Source organism: Eumetopias jubatus, unplaced genomic scaffold (genome assembly GCF_037043125.1).
Source record: "Eumetopias jubatus isolate StellerSeaLion01/CBP00866 unplaced genomic scaffold, mEumJub1_p1.0 scaffold_17, whole genome shotgun sequence".
NCBI lineage: Eukaryota > Metazoa > Chordata > Mammalia > Carnivora > Otariidae > Eumetopias > Eumetopias jubatus.
Window position 1 is genome coordinate 29,784,403 of NW_028274823.1, and position 21,899 is coordinate 29,806,301.

The following is a 21,899-nucleotide window of genomic DNA, read 5'->3' on the forward strand; positions in this document are numbered from 1 at the left end:
GATTGGGAGCAGGGAGACGCATGGGAATGCACTGCAGACTTAGACCATGGTATATAGTTGTCCCTGAGACACCAAGGTTCAAGCTCCAAACCTCTCCCCTGGCAGCCACTCCTCAAGTCTGGGATCGGGGATGCTGAGAGGGACTGCTGATCCATCCACAGCCTCCTCTTGTCATTGGAATTACCATGTCTCACTTTAACAAGGGACCTTCCTACAACCTCTCAGCGGAGATCAAGAAAAGATAACCTCCCAAAAATGATGAAGCTGAGTAAGACCTTTGCAGTTTGCTAGAAGGGATGACACCCATTTTCAGCAGGGCTAAAAGGATGGTATAGTCCTCTACAAATTCAAACAACAGGATTTATTGAAGATCACGAATTATTAAACCAACTTCAGTTGGAGAATATTGGCAATTCTATCAGAGCTACTTGGACTTGGGGTAGTGTATTGGTTTCCCACTGTTGCTACAACAAATTACTACAATTTGTGGCCTAAAACAACACAAATTTATTATCTTACAATTCTGGAGGTCAAAAGTTCAAAATCAGTCTCACAGGGCTAGAGTCACCGTGTCAGGACGGCTGGTTCCTGTGAAGGCTCCAGGAGATAATCTATTTCCTTGTCCTTTCCAGCTTCTAGAAGCTGCCTGCATTGGCTTATGGCCCCTTTCTCCAGCATCAAAGCCAAAAGAATAGTGTCTCCCAATGTCTCTGTCGTCACATCATCTTCATTCTAACTGTGACCCTTCTGCCTCTCTCATGGGGATCCTTTTGATGACATTGGGCCTATGTGGATCAGGTCACCTCAGTATCCTTAATCACATCCACAAAGTCCCTTCTGCTATGTAAGGTAAATAAATCCTCATGGGTTTTGAGGGTTAGGACATGAATATCTTTGAGGACCATTATTCTATCTGCTGCAGGTATGAAGCCACGTGACATTTTTGAGGCAAATGATCTTTTTGAAAATGGAAACATCCAGTTTAGGCTACACTGGTGATTCTGGAATAGGGGTCAGCAGACCTTTCCTGTAAAAGGCCAGATAGTAAATATTCTAGACTTTGCAGGCCATACAGTCTGTCACAACTCCTCAGCTCTGCCATTGTCACCCCAAAGCAGGCATAGATAATAAACAAGTGAGCACGGCTGGGTTTCAGTAAGTCTTCATTTACAAAACAGCCAGCCAGAGTTGGCCCTTGAGCCATACCCCTACTCAAGTCTGGCTAAAACAAAAGGATTTGGGTCAACCATCAACATTTGAAGTTAAGTATGCAGGAAAATGAGACCTTTTGATGAAGGAAAATGAAAAGCTAGCCAAAGCGTAATTGGTTTACAGATTGGAACTAACGTATCAGCCAGGCAGGTATTTATGGGGCTAGGAGGTGTCTTTATGATACCAGGATGTAAACCGTGACAAACCGGATCACAGTTTACCTGCAGCTGGGTGCTCACAAGAGAGCCAGTAGGCAATGTTGTTAGCACCAGGTTTGGGAGAGAAATCTGTGTCTAGAAGTACAATCAATGGATAACTTGACAATCTCTACAGAAGGAATCCAACAAAGTTGTTTCCCAGAGAGGAGTGAGTGGCTGTGAGCTTAAGCAGCAGTGTCCCAAAGATTGCTGCTCCTACAGAGCCCATCATTTGCAGCAGAAGCCAAGAAGAGGGTAAGTGGACCTGAAATCAGAGACCGTGGTTGTCAGGAAGAATAGAGGCTATCACAGCAAGGACCAAGGTGACTAACCAATAGGGCGGCCAAGGCCTTGATTGAAGAAAGGAGCTCATATATTAGTTCATTTCTAAGTGCAGTAAAAACCAAACTAGTCTTTAGTAATTTTTCTTCCGGAAACTTTATTTTTCTGCCCATTTTACCTAAAAGAAATCCTGCCTTTACATATACCCCTTTTTTACTTTTTGCAACTTCTTTCCTAAGTGGCTGCTTTTTCCACTTGCAGCTGTTTAAACTCTACAGCATAATCTGTAACTTGCCTATGAAGTAAAAAGGAATACGGAAATGGACTGCTTCTTATAGCCAACTCCTTTATGAATTTTTACAGTCTTTTACTCTCATATCTTCAGGCATCATAAAGCCTTTTATTTTTTAATTTTTATTCTGGTATAGTTAACATACAGTATTATAATAGTTTCAGGCGTAAACTATAGTGATTCAACAGTTCTGTACATTCCTCAGTGATCATCATGGCAAGTGTGCTCTTCATCTTCATCTATTTCCCCAACCCCCCATCCATCTGCCCTCTGGGAACCAACCATCAGTTGGTTTCTTAAGAGTCTGTTTCTTGGTTTACTTTGTTAATTTGGTTATTTTTACATATAAAGATTTTTAATTGACAGCACATGAGCACAAGCAGGGGGAGCGGCAGGAAGAGTGAGAAGCAGGCTCTCCATTGAGCAGGGAGCCCGATGCGGGGCTCGATCCCAGGACCCTGGGATCATGACCTGAGCCGAAGGCAGATGCTTAACCTACTGAGCCACCCAGGTGCCCCTGTTCAGTTGGTTCTTAAATTCCACATATGAGTGAAATCATATGGTATTTGTCTTTCTCCAATTGACTTATTTCACTTAATGTTATATTCTCCAGCTCCATCCATGTTGTTGCAAGTAGTAAGATTTCATTCTTTTTTATGGCTGGGATAATGTTCCATTGTGTATATACACCACATCTTCTTTATCCATTCATCAGTCAATGGACATTTGGGATGCTTCCATAATTTGGCTATTGTAAAGCTGCAGTAAACATAGGGGTGCACGTGTCCCTCTGAATTTGTGTTTTTGTATTTTTTGGATAAATACCCAGTAGTGGAATTTACTGGATCATATAATTCTATTTTTAACTTTTTGAGGAGCCTCCGTACTGTTGTTCTCAGTGGCTGCACCAGTTTGCATTCCCACCAACAGTGCAAGAGGATTCCTTTTTCTCCACATCCTCACCATCACTTGTTTCTTGTTTTTGATTTTAGCCCTTCTGACAGGTGCGAGGTGGATCTCATTGTGGTTTTGATTTGCGTTCCCCTGATGATGATACTGAATATCTTTTCATGTGTCTGTTGACCATCTGTGTGTTGTCTTTGGAGAAATGTTCATGTCTTCTGCTGTTTTTAATTGGATTAGTTGGGTTTTTTTGATGTTGAATTGTGTAAGTTCTTTATATATTTTGGATACTAATCTCTTATTGGAATTTTGATATGCAAACTTTGTCTTTTAGTTTTGTTGACTGTTTTCTTTGCGGGCAGAAGCTTTTTATTCGGGTATAGTCCCAATAGTTTATAGTTTGCTTTTTTTCCTCTTGCCTCAGGAGACCTATCTAGAAAAATGTTGCAGCAGCTGATGCCAGAGAAATTAATGCTTGTGTTCTCTTCTAGGATTTTTATGGTTTCAGGTCTCACATTTATGTCTTTAATTCATTTTGAGTTTATTTTTGTATATGTGTGAGAAAGTGGTCCAGTTTTCTCAACACCATTTGTTGAATAGACTTTTTCCCATTGTGTATTCTTTCTTCCTTTATCCAAGATTAATTGAGCATATAATTATGGACTTATTTCTGGGCTCTCTGTTCTGTTCTATTGATCTTGTGTCTATTTTTGTGCCTGTACCATACTGTTTTGATTACTACAGCTTTGTAGTATATCTTTTTAAAATATATCTTTATTTTTTTAAAGATTTTATTTATCAGAGAGAGAGCACACGAGCAGGCGGAGTGGCAGGCAGAGGGAGAAGCAGGCTCCTTACTGAGCAGGGAGCCCGATGCGGGGCTCGATCCCAGGACCCCGGGATCATGACCTGAGCCGAAGGCAGACACTTAACCGACTAAGACACCCAGGCATCCCTGTAGTAAATCTTGAAATCTGGGATTGTGATACCTCCAGTTTTGTTCTTTTTCAAGACTGCTTTGGCTATTCAGGGTCTTTTGTGGTTCTATACAAATTTTAGGATTGTTTTTTCTAGTTCTGTGTAAAATGCTATTGGTATTTTGATAGGGATTACATTAAATCTGTAGATTGCTTTAGGTAGTGTGGACACTTTAACAATATGAGCATGGAATATCTTTCCATTTGTTTGTGTCATCTTCAGTTTCTTTCACCAGTGTTTTGTAGTTTTCAGAGTATAGGTTTTTCACTTCCTTGGTTAAGTTTATTCCCAGGTATTTTATTATTTTTGATGCAATTGTAAATGGGATTGGGGTCTTTTTGCATTTTTTTCCTTGTTTTGTTTTTTTAATTTTTTAATTTAAATTTAATTAACAGAGAGTGTATTATTAGTTTCAGAGGTAGAGTTTAGTGATTTATCAGTTGCATATAACCAGTACTCATTACATCAAGTGCCCTCCCTAATGCCCATCACCCATTCCTCCACCCACCTCCTCTCCAGCAAACCTCAGTATGTTTCCTATAGTTAAGAGTCCCTTATGGTTTGTCTCCCTCTCTGATTTCATCTTATTTTTCCCTCCCTTCCTCTGTGTTCATCTGTTTTGTTTCTTAAATTCCACATATGAGTGAGATCATATGATTGGCTTTCTCTGACTTATTTCACTTAGCATAATACCTTTAGTTCCATACATGTCATTGCAAACGGTTAAGATTTTATTTTTTGGTGGCTGAGTAATATTCCATTATATATATATATATATGCCACATCTTCTTTATCCATTCATCTGTCGATGGACATCTGGGCTCTTTCCACAGTTTGGCTGTTGTGGACATTGCTGCTATAAATGTGGGTGCAGGTGCCCCTTCAGATCACTATGTTTTTATCTTTTGGGTAAACATCTATTAGTGCAATTGCTTGGTCATAGGGTAGCTCTATTTTTAACTTTTTGAGGAACCTCCATACTGTTTTCCAGAGTGTCTGTACCAGCTTGCATTCCCACCAGCAGTGTAAGAGGGTTCCCCTTTCTCTGCATCCTCACCAACATCTGTTGTTTTCTGACTTGCTAATTTTAGCCATTCTGACCCATGTGAGGTAGTATCTCATTGTGGTTTTGATTTGTATTTCTCTGATGCTGAGTGATGTTGAACGTTTTTTCATGTGTCTGTGGGCTATTTGGATGTCTTCTTTGGAGAAATGTCTGTTCATGTCTTCTGCCCATTTCTTGACTGGATTATTTGTTTTTTGGGTGTTGAGTTAGATTGGATTGTTTCTCTTTTTGCTACTTCATTATTAGTGTATAGAAATGCAATGGATTTCTGTATATTGATTTTGTATCCTTCAACCTTTCTGAATTCATTTATCAGTCCTAGAAGGGTATGTGTGTGTGTATGTGTGAAGTCTTTAGGATTTTCTATATATAGTATCATGCCATCTGCAAGTAGTGAATGTTTTCCTTCTTCCTTACTGATTTGGATGCTTTTATTTCTTTTTGTGATCTGGTTGTTGTGGCTAAGACTTCCAGGACTATGTTGAATAAAAGTGGTGAGAGTAAACATACTTGTTTTGTTCCTGACCTTAGGGGAAAAGCTCTCAGTTTCTCCCCATTGAGTATGTTTGCTGTGGGTTTTTCATATATTGCCTTTATTATGTTGAAGTATGTTCCCTCTAAACCTATTTTGTTGAGGGTTTTTATCGTGCATGGATGTTGTACTTTGCCAAATGCTTTTTCTGCATCTATTAAAATGATCCTATGGTTTTTATCCTTTCTTTTGTTGATGGGATATATCATGTTGATTGATTTGTGAATGTTGAATCACTCTTGCATCCTGGAAATAAATCCCGCTTGATCATGGTGAATGATCTTTTTTCAGTGTATTGTTGGATTTGGTTTGCTAACATTCTGTTCAGAATTTTTGCATCTATGTTCATCAGAGATATTGGCCTGTAGCTCTCTTTTTTTGTAGTAGCTTGTCTTTATCTGGTTTTGGTATCAGGGTAATGCTGGCCTCATAGAATGAATTTGGAAACTTTCCTTCCTCTTCTGTTTTTTGGAATAGTTTGAGAAGAGTAGGTATTAACTCTTCTTTAAATGTTTGGTAGAATTCACTTGTGAAACCATCTGGTCCTGGACTTTTGTTTGTTGGGAGTTTTTTTTATTACTGACTCAGTTTCATTGCTGGTAATGGGTCTGTTCATATTTTCTCTTTCTTTCATTATTCAATTTTGGGAGCTCATATGTTTCTAGGAATTTATCCAGCTCTTCTAGGTTGTTTAATTTGCTGACATACAATTTTTCGTAATAGTCTCTTATAATCCTTTCTATTTCTGTGGTGTTGGCTTTTTCTCCTCTTTCATTTCTGATTGAGTTTTTTTTATGAGTCTGGCTAAAGGTTTATCAATTTTCTTGATTTTGGGCCATTGTTCTATTTTCACTTGTCTCCATGTATTTTATTTCCACTTTGATTTCTTGGTTGAACCATTCATTGTTTAGTAGCATGTTATTTAATTTCCATGTATTTGTGCTCTTTCCAGATTTTTTCTTGTGGTTGATTTCTAGTTTCATAGTGTTGTGGGTAGAAAAGATGCACAGTATGGCGTTGATCTTTTTGAATTTGTTGAGACTTGTTTTATGGCCTAATATGTGATTGTTTTGGAGAATGATCCATGTACACAGAATGTATATTCTCATGTTTTAGGATGGAATGTTCTCAATATATCTGTGAAATCCCTCTGGTCCTATGTGTCATTCAAAGCCACTATTTCCTTGGTGGTTTTCTGTTTGGGTGATCTGTCCATCTATGCAAGTGTGGTGTTAAAGTAACCCTTACTATTATTGTACTACTATCTATTTTTTTTTTTTTTTTTTTTTTTTTACTGCTTTATGTGTTTGCTCCCATGGATGCCTAACTATTTACAATTGTTATACCTTCCTGTTGGATTGTTCTCTTTATGATTGTTTTAAACTCTGTTTTGTTTGATACCAGTATTGCTACCCCAACTTTCTTTTCATATCAATTTGCATGATAAATGCTTCTCCATCCCTTTACTTTCAATCTGCATGTGTCTTTAGGTCTGAAATGAGTCTCTTGTAGGCAGCATATAGATGTGTCTTACTTTTTTATCCATTCTGTCACCCTAGGTTTTTTGATTGGAGCATTTTGTCCATTTACCTTCAAGTAAATACTGATAGGTATGTACTGCCACTTTGTTACTAGCTTTATGGTTGTTTTTGTAGTTCTTTTCTGTGTCCTCCTTCTCTTGCTGTCTTCTCTCAAGGTTTGGTGGCTTTTTTAATGTATAGATTCCTTTCTCTTTATTTTTTGCATATCTATTACTGGTTTTTGATTTGTGGTTACCATTAGGTTTATATATAACCCTAATGGTGTGTGTGTTTGTGTGTGTGTGTGTGTGTGTGTGTAGTGGTCTATAGTAAGCATACAGTAGTCTATATTAAGTTGATGGTCACTTTAGTCTTAACCCATTCTTTACTCCTCTTCTCCCCCTGTTTTAGGTATATGGTGTCATACTTTACATCCTTATTTTGTGACTTGACTGATTTTTACAGATATACTTAATTTACTGCTTTTGTGTTTCCTACTTTTCTTATTCCTACTATTGTATTTCCTTTCCACTCAGAGTCCCCTTAACATTTCTTGGAGGGCTGGTTGAGGGATGATGAATTCCTTTGTTTGGGAAACTCTCTCTCTCCTATTCTGAAGGCTAGCCTTGTTGGATAGAGTATTCTTGTTTGCAGGGATTTTTACTTTCAGCATTTGCATATATTATGCCCCTCCCTGGTAGCCTGCAAAGCTTCTGCTGAAAAATCCGCTGACAGCCTAATGGGGTTTCTCGTGTATGTATAACAGTTTTCTCTTACTGCTTTTAAAATTCTCTAGCACGACTTTTTGCCATTTTAATCACTATGGGACTTGGTGTGGACCTCCTTGGGTTGATTTTGTTGGGGGCTCTCTGCCTCCTGGATCTGGATTTGTTCCCTTCTCCAGCTTCAGCAAGTTTTTAGCTATTATCTCTTCAAATAAATTTTCTCATTCTGGGATTCCTATAATGTGAATGGTATCATACTTCATGGTGTCACTGAGTTCCCTTAGTCTGTTTTCATTTCTTATTTTTTTTCCTCTCTCCAGCAACATGAAGTCTTTAAAAAAAAAAAAAAAGTTTAGTGTCTAAGTGGAAAACTCCACACATACAGCTAAATATGGTCTCAGCTCACTAAATTGTAGCCATTTAAAGATTTAAATGTCAATATTTGTACAACAGTGTTTGCTAATTTTTTAGTAAAGTCATGATCAATGTGCATTTGTGAATAAATGTGTTCTCATCCTATGACATAAATGGAACAAATTTCTTCAGAGAGTATTTCAAAAGGCACTTATACAAAACTAGCCTGCAAAAAATTGAGGTTTGATTGGTATGTTTATTCTTCCTCTTTGTGCTAATGTATCAATGTGAAGTTACTTTTCTTTCCCTATTGCTGCACTGTTAGCACACATTTTTCTCATTGTGCTTTTTATGAAGATTTTCTGAACATTGGAAAAAATGTGAGTACTTGCTGTATGCTAGCCACTAGAGATCCAAAAACTATGAAACTGTTCTTGTTTTCAAGAGGCTCACAGCTTAGTGAGGGAGACCCAAACAGAAAATTATCTGACAAAGTGATATAGTAATAATAAATTAGCTGGGGAGTAAACAGCCCCAATTCTGGTAAACTTAAGCAGAAAGGAAGTTTTCAAATGATAGCAGGTAGCTCACTGACTCTCTGGGAGAATAAGAAAGCCCTATTTGAAATCTTTGAACCCAGGAATGATGCTCAGTATCACGCAATATCGCTGGCCCCCTGGTGCTAGAAACCCCACCAATGGAGAAGAGCTGTGACTGTCACAGTTAGCACCAGATGTCCGTGCCTGTGTGTCCCCAGCATCTGAATCAAAGTCTGGTTTTGGTGTATCTGATTAAAGGAAAGACTGTTATAGGCAGAAGGAAATGGGACAAGGAAGTTATATTAGCAATAAGCAGATTGGTTGTGGCAAGGTGACCTTCCTTTAGGAGACACAGGGGTCTGTCAGGCAGATTACCTCAGTAGTATTGACGAGGGAATTCCAGATTGACTGGTTTAAGATTCCATTCCTGGGAAAGGCTGAAACTATAAAGTAGGTATTAAGTCTCAGTTTGTTGGCATGAGGCTTAGCATAAGTGACCCCATTTGGGGCTTGTTATCTCTTTCTTTAACAGGAATTAGAAGAAATGTGATTGGACCAGATGTTTGGGAGCTCTGTTATACCATACTCTGGATTGCCACTGAATGAAGGGTTTAAACAGAAGAGTAACCTGGTCAGTTTTGCATATTTGATCACTCTAATAGCCATGGATGGATATATTTAAGAAAAACAACACAGGATGCAGAGATACCTGTGCCCTTAGATGTTATGAGAACCTGAATTGTAGCAAAAGGGTTGGGGGTAAAGAAATAAAACCAGAAGGGCCTGGTGGTCAATGTGACCTGAGAAGAAAAGGAAAAGTTAAGAGTGATGCCCAGGGTTTTCATTTCATAGGACTGAGTGGACAGTGAGGTCATCACTGGAGGTAGGAAGTAGAGAAAAATCTTTTGAGTGGAGGGAGTGTAAGGGTCTGTCAAGTAGAATGCGTTGAGTGTCAGATGCCTGAAGGATATCCAGGTAAGAATAGCTGCAGGCAGCTGAATATATGAATGTCATAACTGGATGAGAGGAAGGGGCTAGAAATGAGAATCAGAGAAACTGGAAGGTCAAGGACCAAAACATAGGAATATCTTAATGCTTCAAAGGCAAGTGAAAGAAGGAAGGAAAGTAGGAAAGAGCAAGCATATTATAAGTGGCCCAGAGTGGGGATTCAGTTATCCAGGGTCTGGGCCAACAAGATTTGAAATGGGAGGAGTCATCACCAAAGTTTTAGATCCAGGCTCGTTCCGGTTTCCACCACCATCACCGGGTGTCTTAGTCATCACTTCTGAGAAAAGAATGACCTTTACTTCTCTTTATTTGCATCAGTAGGAGTAGGTAGGTCAAAACCCCTCCGCCATTGAAGGAAAAAAAAAATCAGCAAATTTGTTTCTGGCTCTGCCAGAAACACCCCCCATGTTTTGACTTTGGATATTCTAACCCTCCTCAGGCATGTGCTTATCTGAAAAATAAGAGACTTTAACCTGCTAATCTCCAAGGGTTCTATCAGTTGGGTTAGTCAGGAGACAGAAACCATTATTTTAACAGAACCATATAAAGAATTAAGTAGGCACTGAAGAAAGGGCCAAAGGAAAATAAGTATCAGAGAGCTAGCACCTGCCAGAAGCAGCCGCCGCCCAGAAGGCACGCTGCTCGCGTCTCTGAGGAGCACGATGACCCTGGTTCCAGGAGTACGGGACAAACTGAAACCCGAGCTGCTGTCTGTATGCCTGGCCACTGCAGACAACACTGCTCGGGTGATGCTGCTGGGCGCAGAGCGAATAGTTCAGATCCCTTCCTCATCCAGCCTCGCAGCTATTGTGCCCTTCCTACAGGAACTTTCGGCGTCGGAGCATCTCAACAGCTAAAATGATGAATAAAGGAAAATATAATTTCATCACTGAAATGGAAGTAAAGAATATACTGAACCCAAAGTAATGGGACACAAAAAACCCTGGAAGATAAGAAGGGTCAAAGCTTAGGGTGACTTCTGAAGCCTGAAGACTTTGACCTCTGTTGACATACAGGATGCCAAGGCAAGAGATAAAGCCAACGCCTGTCAAGATAAAGAGTGTAACAGGAGACCCTCTGATAAACCTGGACCCGGAAGCTATATAAACCTTTATCTGCAGTATGTAGGTAAATGAGGAATAAACCCCACCCTGCAGAAGGAGTCAGCAAGGCAATGTGTCTATCTCCAACCTGACACTAGGTCAAGGGGAGGAATCTCCCTTCAGAATTTGTAAACCACGGGTTAGTTCTTGTGCCAGATTATGGTCTGAAACCCCTAGCGGAGAATTTAATTCAAATTGGTTCTGGGTAATGCCCCCAAGGGACAGGTAAAAGCTTTCGCAGGAGAACTCAGGTTCAACTCAGCTTTCAAAGAATGCTCACAGATAAAATGCTGAGGAGAGTGAGCTTATGGTCAAAATTCACAAGGCACACAAAGAAATAAAACACCTTGAATACTAACCAGCAGAAACCTCAGTAGTAACCAGGGAAACATAAATTAAAACCTCAACGAGATACCAATTCATACTCAACAGATGGACAAAAAGTGTATTAAACTGGCATTACCTAGTGTATGCATGTAAGCATGTGCATACCCCCCATTCCTACCTTATAACCTAAAGAAACTCTCATACATGTATCTCATGTGTAATGTTCCTAGCAGTATTGTCATAATAGGAGAAAAATCCCTAGAAATAACCCTACTGACCAACATTAAAATAGATACACTGTGGCACATCCACACATTGCCATACGGCAGAGGAGGAGAATGGACCGACCTCCCTATGTGCATCAACATGGATGAATCTCAAAAATAATATTGAACAAAAGCCATATAAGAATATGTCAAGTATGAGTCAGGCCATTTACATAAATTAAAAAAAGATACAACTTGTTTAAGGGTACATACCAAGTAGTAAAACTAAAATGAAAAGCAAGAGGATATGACTATCCCAAACTTCAGGATAGTAGTTATCTCTGGGAAGGTCAGTAGGAAGGAGGTATAACCAGAGTGCGATCAGGATCATCAAAGCGGGATCGGGGGGGACGGCCTACCGTGGCTGGATATACCAGGATCCTTCTTTAAGGTGTACACTGTACACACTTCTGTGTGATCTCTCTCTCAAGAAGTAAGCAATGATCCTTATAGTCCTTTTCCAACCCATGGGACCTACTGTCAGAATGATGTGCTGTTCACACTTTCAATGCCAACTTCTTTGGCCATCAAATAAAAGGGGCCCGAATTTCTCAGCAGTTCTTGAGGGCTGCCGTACTCTACAATCTTCCCATTGTCCAGGACCATTATCCTGAAACAAAGGAGAAAGAAAGGTCTTAGCAGCATCTTAAATCTTGGCCTTTATAAGAACAACCAGGACTAAGTCATGGTATATTCATTCATAAAAGGCTACAAAGCAGTGAGAACGAATGGACTGCAGCTGTCTGCATTAACATGGGTGTGTCCCATATATAATGCTGAAGAATCAAGTAGTAAAGAATATATACAGTATAAGTCCATTTACATAAGGTTTTTTTTTTTTTTTTTTTAAGATATACCTTGTTTAAGGGAGCCTGTGGTCTCCAACCAGGTTCCAAAATTACTGACATTACTCCCATATTTAATGTACTATGCCAGAGTTGGGAAGAAGCAGAAAACTTCTAGTCATGGTTCTGGGGCAGCTGCTGAGAGCCAGTGTAGTTGAGAGGATCTGTGGCTGGGCCTCCACCTCCCCACACTTGGTTAATAATCATATACAATTGCCTGTTTTACCCTCAAGTCTGTTCCCTTAACCCTGTTGGCTTTCATTAGCTTGGTGTATAATTGTGGACAAACTACTGGAACTCTCGGTTTCCTCAGTAAAACGATGGTGGCTAGACCTTCAGCTGTGGGAGATCTTGGACTGATGCTATTCCTGTCGCTCAGGGGCTCAGTGGTGTCTGTCAGGCTCCGTCACCACACTCACTTGTCGCAGTCCATGATGGTGTGCAGCCTGTGAGCGATGGTGATGGTGGTGCAGTGGGAGAACTCCTTTTGGATGGTCGTCTGGATGAGGTGGTCGGTCTCTAGATCCACGGCGGCCGTGGCCTCGTCCATGACTAGAATCTTGGATTTCCGAAGCAGAGCACGGGCCAGGCACAGCAGCTGCCTCTGCCCGATGCTGCAGCCAAGGGAACAAGCCGCATTAGCCCCGAGGGACCCAGGCCGAACGGGGTTATGTGCACACATGTACGTGCACTGCTCATGTTCCAGGTCCGACTTTTGAAACCCCGCCTCCGAAATTCCCCCAGAATTAACACCTAATAGAGGAGGCTAAGACGAGGTTTTTCCAAACGCTCTCCTACCATAGGTGCTTCATTTTAAAATTCATATTTCTGGGCCCTGCTCTTCTCAAGCAGAATGGGGAGGAGGCTCAGGATGTGTATTTTTAATAAGCACCCCAGGCAAGTTCCATGTTTAATGAGTTTGGAAAACCCTAGCCTGGGAACGGTTCTCTGCATCACTAGATGACATCCCAGCACATCAATAGCAATTCCAGAGTAAGATGGAAGGCCAAGTTCACCACAGCAGTACTTGACCTGACACCATTAATATAGGATGACACTGCATCAGAATGCCCCAGTGGCATTTCTTAGTGGCCTTAGCAAACCCATTCATTATCTTAATGTGTAATTCTAGTCTCAAGGCTAATTATTTGTTCAAGGCCTTCTGCCTTGATTAGAGACGGAGCTATCTAATGAACATGATGTCTTGGTGGGAGATGCAATGTATGTGGAATTCGAATATGCTTGTAAAATGCAAATCGCTTTCATTTGTTAAAAGCCAGTAATGAAGGCTGGACCTCTTACTTATATAAAGCAGCTTTGGGAAATGATGTGGAGGAAATATTCGGGAATTCGCTAATTGCTCTTTCCTGCTGTGGCCATTAGGGAACATATTAAACAGAGGGTGGCTAAAGTTCTGTAATTCTCCATAAGAAAATTTCTGCAGGAGATGAGAAGTCACCCAAGATGAACTTCCAGTTTTCCTCTGTAGTATCCGCACAGAGACCGGGCAAAACTGTAGTTTGTTTGTACCTCACTCCCGCCTGGCCCTGGGGGGCTTCCTAGAACAGCCTGGGGCCCAGGTGCCAGTCTGGCTTTCAGCTGCTGTCTCTCTCCACGTGACCCATCTCCCATCACTCACCAGAGAAATGGAAGTTTCAACGCCTCCAACCCAGGTCTGAAATCAAGGCCCTGGTCATGCCATTTAGGTGTCCCCCAGCATGGACAGGGAAAGAGGGTAGGATTTGTTGTTCTCACAAACCAGATGTGTCAAGGCCCCCGGGTCACATCCTGCCAGAGGGGCCCACACAGCCCCTCACCCTGCGTATTCGCTACATGACGTTATCTTGTACACGATCAATATATATTTGTGCTAAAGGGTCTTTTCCATAGGCCTAAAGACCCACTTATATCTTGCTAGTTCCTAGATCTGTTGCTGATGGAAAACAAACAGGATGGCATTCTATACCAAGGCTACACACTGAAGTCACCTGGGCCCCTGATTCAATGGGTCTGGGGTAGGTACTGCCTGGGCTTTGGGATTTTTATATATTTCCCCAAGTGGTTCCAGTGTGTAGCCTAGTTAAGAATCCATGCTCTAGGTAGTGCTTCTCAAGCTGTAATGTACACACAAATCACCTGGGAATCCTGCTAACAGGTAGATTCTGATGAGTCTAGAGTTAGAGTCTGCATTTATAACAAGTTCCCAAGGGAAGCCAGAGCTTACTGGGCCTCCCTTCTGAGCTTCCTCAGCTCAGGGTCCCATGCCCTGCCTACCACTCAAAAGGCACCCAGGACTGGAGGAATTCTATGATACCACGGACTACCTAGCACCAGGAACAAAGGGGTGCTTCCCCCCACCCCCCTTCCACTGCCTGTAGGGGAAGTGGGTTATAAAACGTTACCTAAGGTTGTCACCAGCCTCTGTCACTTCGTGAGACAACCCAAGTTGCAGCCCAGACACAAAGGATTTGAGGTGAGCCAGCTCCAGGGCCTTCCAAATCTCCTCATCTGAGTGGTGGTTAAAAGGGTCTAGGTTCATCCTCAAGCTTCCAGAGAACAGGATGGGATCCTGCAAGTCAAGGGAGGAGGGGGGCTATTGAGGCTCATGTCAAAAAAGGGGTCTAGCAGTTTTTTGTGGCCAGGAGAAGGCAAATAGGACTGGCCTGAGATGCAAAGCTGGCTAGTTGTCAAGCTTGTGCCAAGTTTCCGCACTGAAGACTAGAGGGGCAGCCACAGGATTGAGAGGAGTTCTTGGTTTTGTTTTTCATTCTGAGATTCATTTATGGATTTCCAAGTTTGCCTCAGCATATCTTAAGAAAGTGAGGGGAGTGTTCCACACCCTCAAAAGAAACTCAGGCCATGGAAGTGAAGGGATCTGGGGTGGGCAGGGAAGGGACAGTACAGTCATGGAAGAATTTATTAGGCTTTTGAAGAAGCTGGAGAAAAGATTACATCAAACTGAGCAAACACCAGACAAACCAAAACCACCCCCAGAGACTTGGCTACAAGAATAGAGGAGGAATGGTTCTAATTAGGACCCACATACTGCACCCCCCCCCAAGAAGCCTCCAGGGCAGACCTTATTTGGTAGAGTCCAGAGAGGAAGCCAAAGGGAAGCCTTTTTTGCTGATCCACTAAGCGTTCCACTTGCTGACAAAAACCTGCCACAAATTCCCTCCGCTATCTTTTAACCATATCAAATGGGGAGTATAAAGCTTAATGGTTTCAAGCTTCAGCAGCAAAACTGCTAATGTTGATTGCAAAGGTCTTGCTAACCCAGGATGAGCTCTAGAAATGCTAAATAATCATCTGCTCCATTTGACTTCTGTTGTGTTGCTGCCACCTAGCGGTTAGACACTGGCAGTCACAAGCATATCCTCACAAAATGCCAAAGTTACTGTTTAAGTTTTGGAAAGGATGTGTCTTCGGTGTCCCGGGTAGCCTGCAGAAATGACACTGATCACTGAATATTCATCAAGAAGAAGATGCATATGTTTCCTGCAGAAAAAGCTGCCCCCTGCTGCATGTACCGAGTAAGTTCTAGAGCTCACCTGGGGGATGATGGTCAGTTTCTTTCGGAGGTCATGGAGCCCAATGGAAGCAATATCTACTCCATCAATGATGATCTGGCCACCTGCAGCCTCTAGGATTCTGAAGAGGCCATTCGTCAAGGATGACTTCCCAGCTCCTGTCCTGCCGACCACACCAATCTGTAAATACAGTTCCTTTGCACATTAGTTCACCACGTACTTCTTGGGGGTGGGGGGAGTGTAGCCTGCGACATTCATAATCCTAGGTGGAAAGAGGCAGTGATTGACTACTTCATCTCTAAGATGTTCAACCAATTTTGGTTTTGGTGAGAAAAGTGCCCAGATGTCAGAAAAAGATGCCTTCTCATTCTACCTTCTCAATTGTTGGTTGATCAGAACTACAATGACTGCTGGAAATGGACACAGAAGCAACTGTTGTTCTAATTATGACTGGACATTATAGTTTAAAAAAAAACTTTGTTTAGAAGTGAGGAAAAGGGAAGGATCAGGCCTCACATCAGTTGAGAACCTCATCAGCAGGACCTCAGCATCTTTACCCAGACCTTTTTTTTTTTGTTACACACATTTCTACATTTTCACATCAGACCCCAAGTCCTCGGAGAACAGGAACCCCACGGGAAGGTGCAGGACTTTGTAGACCAGAGAACTAAGTCATTCTCTCTGCAGGGATCACCTCCACATTGCTGTTCTCACCAGTTCCTTCACTAGGCTGGGTGTTTCCTGACTTCCCCTCTACAGGTCATGGCCCTTACAGGAAATGAGCTTCCATCAGCCAGAGGGGAAGATGGTGCTGCCCCGGTGCCAGCAGGGAGACAGGGAAGGGCTGAGCAGAAAACCCTTCCAGCCGCAATCCGAGCCCTTGTCGATATTCTGCCCTCTGGTGGTGGCACTGTGTCCCTGCACCTCCCCAGGGCCGAAGACTGCGCGGACCCTCTCTCTCATTCCACCCCGATGATGAAAGCCGAGTCCAGCTGCTTTCCACTCCTGTGCCCAGCTGTGTTCTGATCACAAGGACTCATGTTCGGGCCTTTCTTCCGCTCCACCTACCTTCTCCATGCTCCTGATGTCACAAGTAATCCCTCTCAATACAAGATCCAGCTCCGGCCGGTACCGCACTTGGTAGTTGTTAAACCGGATCTCCCCTTTGCTGGGCCAACCTGGGGGGGGTCTCTTATCAGTCACCCAGGGTGCCTGGCAAAGAGACAGGAAGAGAAGTGCTTTACATGGTGGCAACTCACTGAATAGTCCCCACAGGACTCACAGACTAGAAGGATAACAGTGTCCTAGCCATCTGTGGGCATCTGCATCGACTAGAATGAATTAGATGAGTACTTTCAGAAGGTTCCTACCCTATTCAATTAAAGAAACTCCATTCCACGATACTGCTCTGCAGACTTCCAGAATGAAGACACCTTTAACTTGGTGCATTCCAAGACCTGACCTCCCCCTAAACCATTTCCTATTCTTAAGTTTCAAGAAATTGGGTTAAATTAGAGCAAGGCAAACTTTAGGAGAAACTTTATGACTCCATGTGAAATCACTAGACAGGGTAAAGATGCTCTCTTGAAGGAAACATTTTCCTTTTGCCTTGTCCCCGGGTTCTTCTAATTCCTCCTTACCTCATTTTCCACTTTTATGTACTCATTTATTCTTTCAACAGCCACAATGTTGGTCTCTATTTCTGACGTCATCCTCACTAGCCAGTTCAGGGTCTGTGTGATCTATAGAAAAACCAGAAGACTAAAGATCATCCCAGGCTCCAAAACCAACTCAATTGGTCAAACTTTAAGGTCAGTCCAGTGCCTACTTTCTACCTAGCACTACGCCGAGCTCTTCGAGAGGGCAAGGAAAAGTGTTAGTGACGATCCTCACCTCCTTGGGGGAGGCAATGAGACCAGTGTGGTCTGGAAGACAATTAAGTGCGCAACTTTGTGATGCTCACATGAAGGACAACATGACCTTGGAGGGGCTTGGGCTAACCCAGCAGGGTTAGAGTTGGAGGTTGGAGAAGCCAGCAGGTGGTAGAGTGGGACCAGAACTCCGATCTCCTGCCTGTAAACCTAATGTTCTTTGGGGAAGGAGTAGTGGGTGGCATTCTATAAATGGGGAAAGGATAAGAAAAGGCACAGGGTAGGAAAAGGCCTTCCAAAAAGCTGCTTCCACTCTCTGCTCTCAACAAGAGCCCAAACCTCAGGGTGGAGCATTCACACGGACCCTCCTTTACCCCAGTAAACTCCTGCCTACAAAAATACATCTAACCAGCAGTAAGAGGTTGTCAAAGTCTGAGCCAGTCTAGAGTCTAGGGAATCTGTGGATTACTTAGAGGCAAGCTTCTTTCACACATAGACTTAGACCAGGGAGTTTTTGTTGAGCAAATGGTGGTTAAAAAGAGGGAGAGTACAGGATGTCGGAGAGAAGAGTAACCACTTGGTGTAGGTCGAACCAAACGAAATTGTTGATATTTGAATGTTTTTGTTTTCATTCAGTCTAACAGTTGTCTTTGCCCCATCTTCCCGAGGTTAATAAGCCTAAAAATGGGGGGGGCGCATGAAGGAGCAGGGGCACGAGGAGCTGAATAACTCTGGTGAACAACAGAGTCATTTTGGGTGCCCCACCATGATTGCTTTGGGCCTTACTAACTCCTAATGAACACAGCACCATACAGAACTGACTGGTAGTTATGTGAACCAATGTATTAGTTCCAAAAGATATCATGAAAGATGGCCAAATGACTCACTGAGTATCATTTACTGAATATTGATTGTAGTGCCAGCCACAATTTTGGACACTAGGAAATAATGTCTAACAGGTATTGCCTAGTCATGCTAGGGATGCGTTATGTAGTTTTATTGGATTCTACATTCTTTATTAGAATTAACTCTATTCTGGGATTTAAGAAAAAGATAGGAGAAGATATTCAAAAGACTTTCTGTTATTACTATATTATGGAAAAGAACTGGGGACGCCTGGCTGGCTCAGTTGGTGAAGCATGTGACTCTTGATCTCAGGGTCATGCGTTGGAGCCCCACACTGGGCACGGAGCCTACTTAAATGAAAAGAAACTCATTTATTCTCTTGACTAGAATCAAGCAAAGAGGCAAAGAGAACTATCAGTTTAAGTCACATTGAATTGCTTTCTTTTTTTAAGATTTATTTGAGAGACAGTGAGTGAGAGAGAGAGGGTGTCTGTGCACGAGTGTAGGGGGAGGGGCAGAGGGAGAGGGAGAGAGGATCCCAAGCAGACACCACACTGAGCAGCACAGAGCCCAACGCAGAGCTCTTATCTTACAACCCTGAAATCACAACCTGAGCCGAAACCAAGAGTTGGACTCTCAACCCACTATGCCACCCAGGCACCCCTCAAACTGCTTTCTTAACTCCCAAGGGCAACAGAATTTTTGTCCATTTTTCCAGATGACACTAGTACCTACTTAGAAAGGGTAGGGAACATGTCCATATGTTACACAATTAGTAAGAGACAGAGCCAAGGTTTGAACCTCAGTCTTACCTAGTCCCTCTGGATCTAGAAAGGAATAAAGAACACAACTTCTGTGGTATACTGTAGACTCAATTTAAGAATAAATGCATTAATTTAACTCCCAACCTTCAGACTCACATTAAGCGCGTTGGACAGAACAAAGCCCACAGTGTCTCCACTTAGTGTATCTCTATAAATAACCATCATCAGGGATGAAAAGAAGACAATCAGGTTCCCAATCAGCTCCAGACGAACTGCAAGCCACCTGTAGGGCAACAGAACCAGAGAGAAAGGGGTCACTGATGTTCACCTCCTTACCTTAACCAGCAACCTAGGTGTTCATGGAACATTCTGAGAGGGATTGTGTTGGTTGGGCTGTGTTCTCACAAGATGCCTCAATTTGACTATACCATATGTTCCTAAAGTCTTTTAAATTAAATACATTGCATTTTAAAGGTACTAGAGAAGTTTGCTAAACTAAGGGAATCTTATGATTCAGTGTCTCCCATACGTGCCAAATCATAAGAATCATCTGAAGTAATTGTTAAAAATATAAAATTCATGCAAGAAAATTCTTGGACTCTTCCCCAGGAGATTGATTCAGGGAGCCTAGGGTGGAGTTCAGGAATTAACTTTTTTTTTTTTTAAAGTAAACTCTACCCCCAGCATGGGGCTCAAACTCACAACCCCAAAACTGAGTGGCATGCTCTACCGACTGAGCCAGCCAGGCACCCCAGGAATCTGCATTTTTAAACAAATGTTCTAAGTGATTTCTTTTGATTAGGCAGGGCAAACAATGCCAGAGAATCCATTTGTAAGGTTAGAAAGTAAGCACCACGTGAAGGTTCAATGTACCCTGATTTCATGATTTTATTTTTTATTTTTTAATTTTTTCATTCTTGGAAACTATCTAATAAAGTATCTTTACAATCAGAGTCTTGTCCTGACCTCTCCATGTTCCAGATAATACTGAGCATCATGAGTCTGCCTTTGACACTTTAAGAAAATGTGGAAGCCACTCAGGAATTTTCACTTCCTGAAAAAGACCTTCTTCGTTCAAGGACATACCACTTCTTGCCAACGTCTCATAATGTTGCAGAAATGAAGAATGTTCACCCTACCTGGGGACTCACCTCATAGGATATGAGCTTTCCCTTTATGTCATCACTGGAGTGATGACTATGGAGTCTCTTCCCTCCACCCTCAGCTTCTTTCACCACCCTACGAAGAGTGTCCTGCCTATGGAGAATCGCACATCTGCTCTCAGGGACGCCAACTACGAATGCCCAGCTCACCCAGCACTTGTTCTGTACTTGGGATACCAAATGCTTATAGAGGTTATTTGACTTCCACCAGAACTCTCTGATACAGGTTGTGTTCTAGTCATTGTAAAAACAAAAAATGAGATTTCTCTTAGAAGGTCAAGGCATTTTACCTATAGCTTGGTAAATAGCACAGTAGGCACAGCGACCCAGTCTCTAACTCCAAAGCCCATACTTTCTTCTACTTACATGACAGGCATGATTGGCCACAGTGAAATTCACATCACTGACTACATCTGCCCTCTCATAGTTAATGTCAAACATGTAGAACCCCAAAGCGCATATTTGGGTAAATACCCAGGGGCAGCCTCACCTGTTAGAGACAATCCAGGAGAAGACACATTTCTGGTTGGTGTCAATCCCCACCTCATTGTGTTTCAGAAATCGCTGCTGGTGCTCAAAGGCACGGATGATGGACAAACCTGACACAGTCTCACTGAAGTGAGAGTAGATTGGGGACCTGGTGACAGAGTCCAGACGTTTCAGCTGGCGGGAAGTGGCCACATAAAATATCTGGACCCCAAAAGTAAAGAGTCAGTCACAAAATCATGTTGCATATGCAATACCTCTTCCTCGGTGGCCCTGACCCAGTATCCTTCACCTTGGTGGGCACAGCCCATATTTGAACAGGCTAGAAGCCTCCGGCCTCACCTCTGGCTAGAGGAATGATGAGAGAGGCCCAAAGGAAGAGGTTGGTGGGGAACGGAAGGCAATGCGAGTGAGACTATAGCCACATGAGGAATTTTGTCAGCCTAATCCATACTCTCCCCAAAATCTGCATACATTGTCCAAGTGAGAGTTTTTGTAGCAGCTAGAAAAATGGTCTCCAAATGGATTTTGTAAATTGCAGCTGGGATCCAAGGAGCGTGGAAATTGGAGATGGGCAGGAAAGGGCCAAAGGTATCCTGAGGTTTAGATAAAAATTGAACAGAGTCAGGTAAGTGACCAAACGGTGCTGCAATGTTGTGTGAAGGTAGAGATAGTTCTGGAAATGTGTGGAGTGTTCAGAGTCTAAGAACTAGAACTAAAAGTGTACAGATGGACTTTGAGACACAAGGGTTGAAGATGAGATTCAGTGGTGCTACTAGATTCTGTGAAGATTTGTTGAAACCAGGGAAGAGCTGGGCATTTGAGAGTCAGAATTCAAAATGTTATAGCTGGAAGTTTCCTCAATATCCTGATTCTTATTTGTTGGTTTGTTATTAACGGCCAAGAGGCTGTTATTGAGATAACAAGGTACCTGAGGAACTTAACACAGATACCAGGAGGTGTCACCTTACCATAGATGACAAGGCCGCCCTTGAATGCAAGAGTTTCAGAATTGTTTTCCCAAGGTGAACAGGTCATCCCAAAGAATCCTTTCCACAGCTTGCCTCTCCTCATCAGTTTTTAATATGGG

General features: G+C 42.3%; 1 protein-coding gene across 1 annotated transcript in view; it reads right to left on the minus strand.

Annotated features, from left to right (window-relative positions):
* Positions 1 to 11,784: 11,784 nt before the first annotated feature.
* ABCC2 (ATP binding cassette subfamily C member 2) overlaps positions 11,785 to 21,899 on the minus strand; it is a 64,350-nt gene continuing 54,235 nt past the window's right edge. The window contains exons 25-32 of the mRNA XM_028098796.2: positions 20,814 to 21,013; positions 19,317 to 19,443; positions 17,320 to 17,421; positions 16,748 to 16,891; positions 15,701 to 15,859; positions 14,552 to 14,718; positions 12,569 to 12,763; positions 11,785 to 11,914 (exon numbers count right to left, since the gene is read on the minus strand). Of these exons, the coding sequence (XP_027954597.1) occupies positions 11,785 to 11,914; positions 12,569 to 12,763; positions 14,552 to 14,718; positions 15,701 to 15,859; positions 16,748 to 16,891; positions 17,320 to 17,421; positions 19,317 to 19,443; positions 20,814 to 21,013 (1,224 nt within the window). The remainder of the gene's footprint in view (positions 11,915 to 12,568; positions 12,764 to 14,551; positions 14,719 to 15,700; positions 15,860 to 16,747; positions 16,892 to 17,319; positions 17,422 to 19,316; positions 19,444 to 20,813; positions 21,014 to 21,899) is intronic.